Genomic DNA, 1,565 nt, shown 5'->3' with positions numbered 1-1,565 from the left:
TGGGAATACAACTCAGACTCCTCACAGGGAATGGCTGTGTCCTCTATTAAGGCAGAAAAGGCATTGGTACTCTGTAGTGCTGGAGATGAAGAGGAAGGAAGTTAGTTAGGGTACTGTTTAACCTCTTTTATCAAAACAATGACTCTCCAAGAACTTTGCTAAAAATCTTTTGACATCTGAGAAACAGTTTCAGTGATTCATGAGGAGGAGCAGTTTGGCCAGCTCAGCCTCTCACTTCTACTTCCATGTGGGTTTATGTTATGACTTGTATCACTGTGGGAGGAAGCTGAGCATACTGTAGACAGTAATAAGTGGCAATATCTTCAGACTCCAGGGTGCTGATGGTGAAAGAATAATCTGTCCCTGACCCACTGCCACTGAACCTCGATGGGACCCCATCTGCCAAGGTGGATGCATCATAGATCAGGCGCTTAGGAGCTTTCCCTGGTTTCTGCTGATGCCATTCTAAATAACCACTAATACCCTGACTTGCCCTGCAAGTGATGGTGACTCTGTCTCCCAGAAAGGCAGACATGGAAGATGGAGACTGGGTCATCTGGATGTCACATCTGGCACCTAAGAATGGAGATATAATAAATATCCACATAGTTAAGCATGATAAGAGAGAATCTCCCCCACATGCCAGTCAACAATAATCACAGTGTAACAGTGAAATTCCCATTATAGTCACTTTTTACCTGGAAGACAGAGCAAAAGGAGCCCAAGGAGCTGAGCAGGGGCCCTCATGTCCATGCTGAGTCCTGACTGCAATGAGAATTGTACAGGGTGTGACTGGTATATGAAGAAGTCCTCAAGGCTGTGCAGTAAGTGCATGCAAATCACTGGGAACCAGTTAGGATGGGCACAGCTGCAAGACTTGCTCATCTCAGCAGCTTGGCACAAGCACAGGGTCCCTAGATGCCTAAAGGTAGACTGCATACATGTCTACAAAGAATACACTTCTTTTTCAATTTTAAAATTATACATGACATTTCTAATGTGTATATGATCTATTTTTAATAATAAATTTCTAAGATTAATTGGAATAATATAGATAAATATTCTGCTTTCAGGGAATACACAACAGAGAAGGAACTATTAAATCGCTTTAACTCACTCAAATAATTTAGATTGGTTAAAGAATACTATGTGTTTTTTCTTGGCACATGTTTGTGAGTTTGGAGTAGTCATTTTGATAAAATAAAAGGATAATTTCTCAAGACCATTTTAATGTATTGAAACTAAGAGCTTATAGCTTTAACTATACTCACTATGGTACAAGTAGAGGAATTACACAATAGGTGCACATATAACACCTTGATCCCAAAAGGTGTGTCACCTGATGTCCTGATGCCACATGAAAATGCGGGTCCTTTCATGCTAACAGACAAATTGGTAGCACACTTTTCTCCATTTGGGATATTCTATATTTGCTCTTTTCTACCATTTGCTACTATTTCCCACAACACCTTAGCTAAAGGAGTGACTAGTGATGACAGCCTTGAATGCAATAACAGAAAACACTGCTGCACAACACATGACTCTGCTGTGTGTTACACATGACA

The 1,565-nt window shown here is 40.8% G+C and overlaps 1 gene segment (V, D, J or C); it reads right to left on the bottom strand.

Annotated features, from left to right (window-relative positions):
* Nucleotides 1–253: 253 nt before the first annotated feature.
* Nucleotides 254–753, bottom strand: LOC131906318 (immunoglobulin kappa variable 1D-33-like). The segment is given in 2 exon segments: nucleotides 254–576; nucleotides 699–753. Coding segments are annotated over 2 exon segments (378 nt in total).
* Between the last annotated feature and the right edge of the window lie 812 nt (nucleotides 754–1,565).

The sequence above is a fragment of the Peromyscus eremicus genome, chromosome 3, assembly GCF_949786415.1.
Source record: "Peromyscus eremicus chromosome 3, PerEre_H2_v1, whole genome shotgun sequence".
Taxonomy (NCBI): Eukaryota; Metazoa; Chordata; class Mammalia; order Rodentia; family Cricetidae; genus Peromyscus; species Peromyscus eremicus.
Note: the sequence above shows the minus strand (reverse complement) of the source record. Positions and strands in the feature narration are given on the sequence as shown.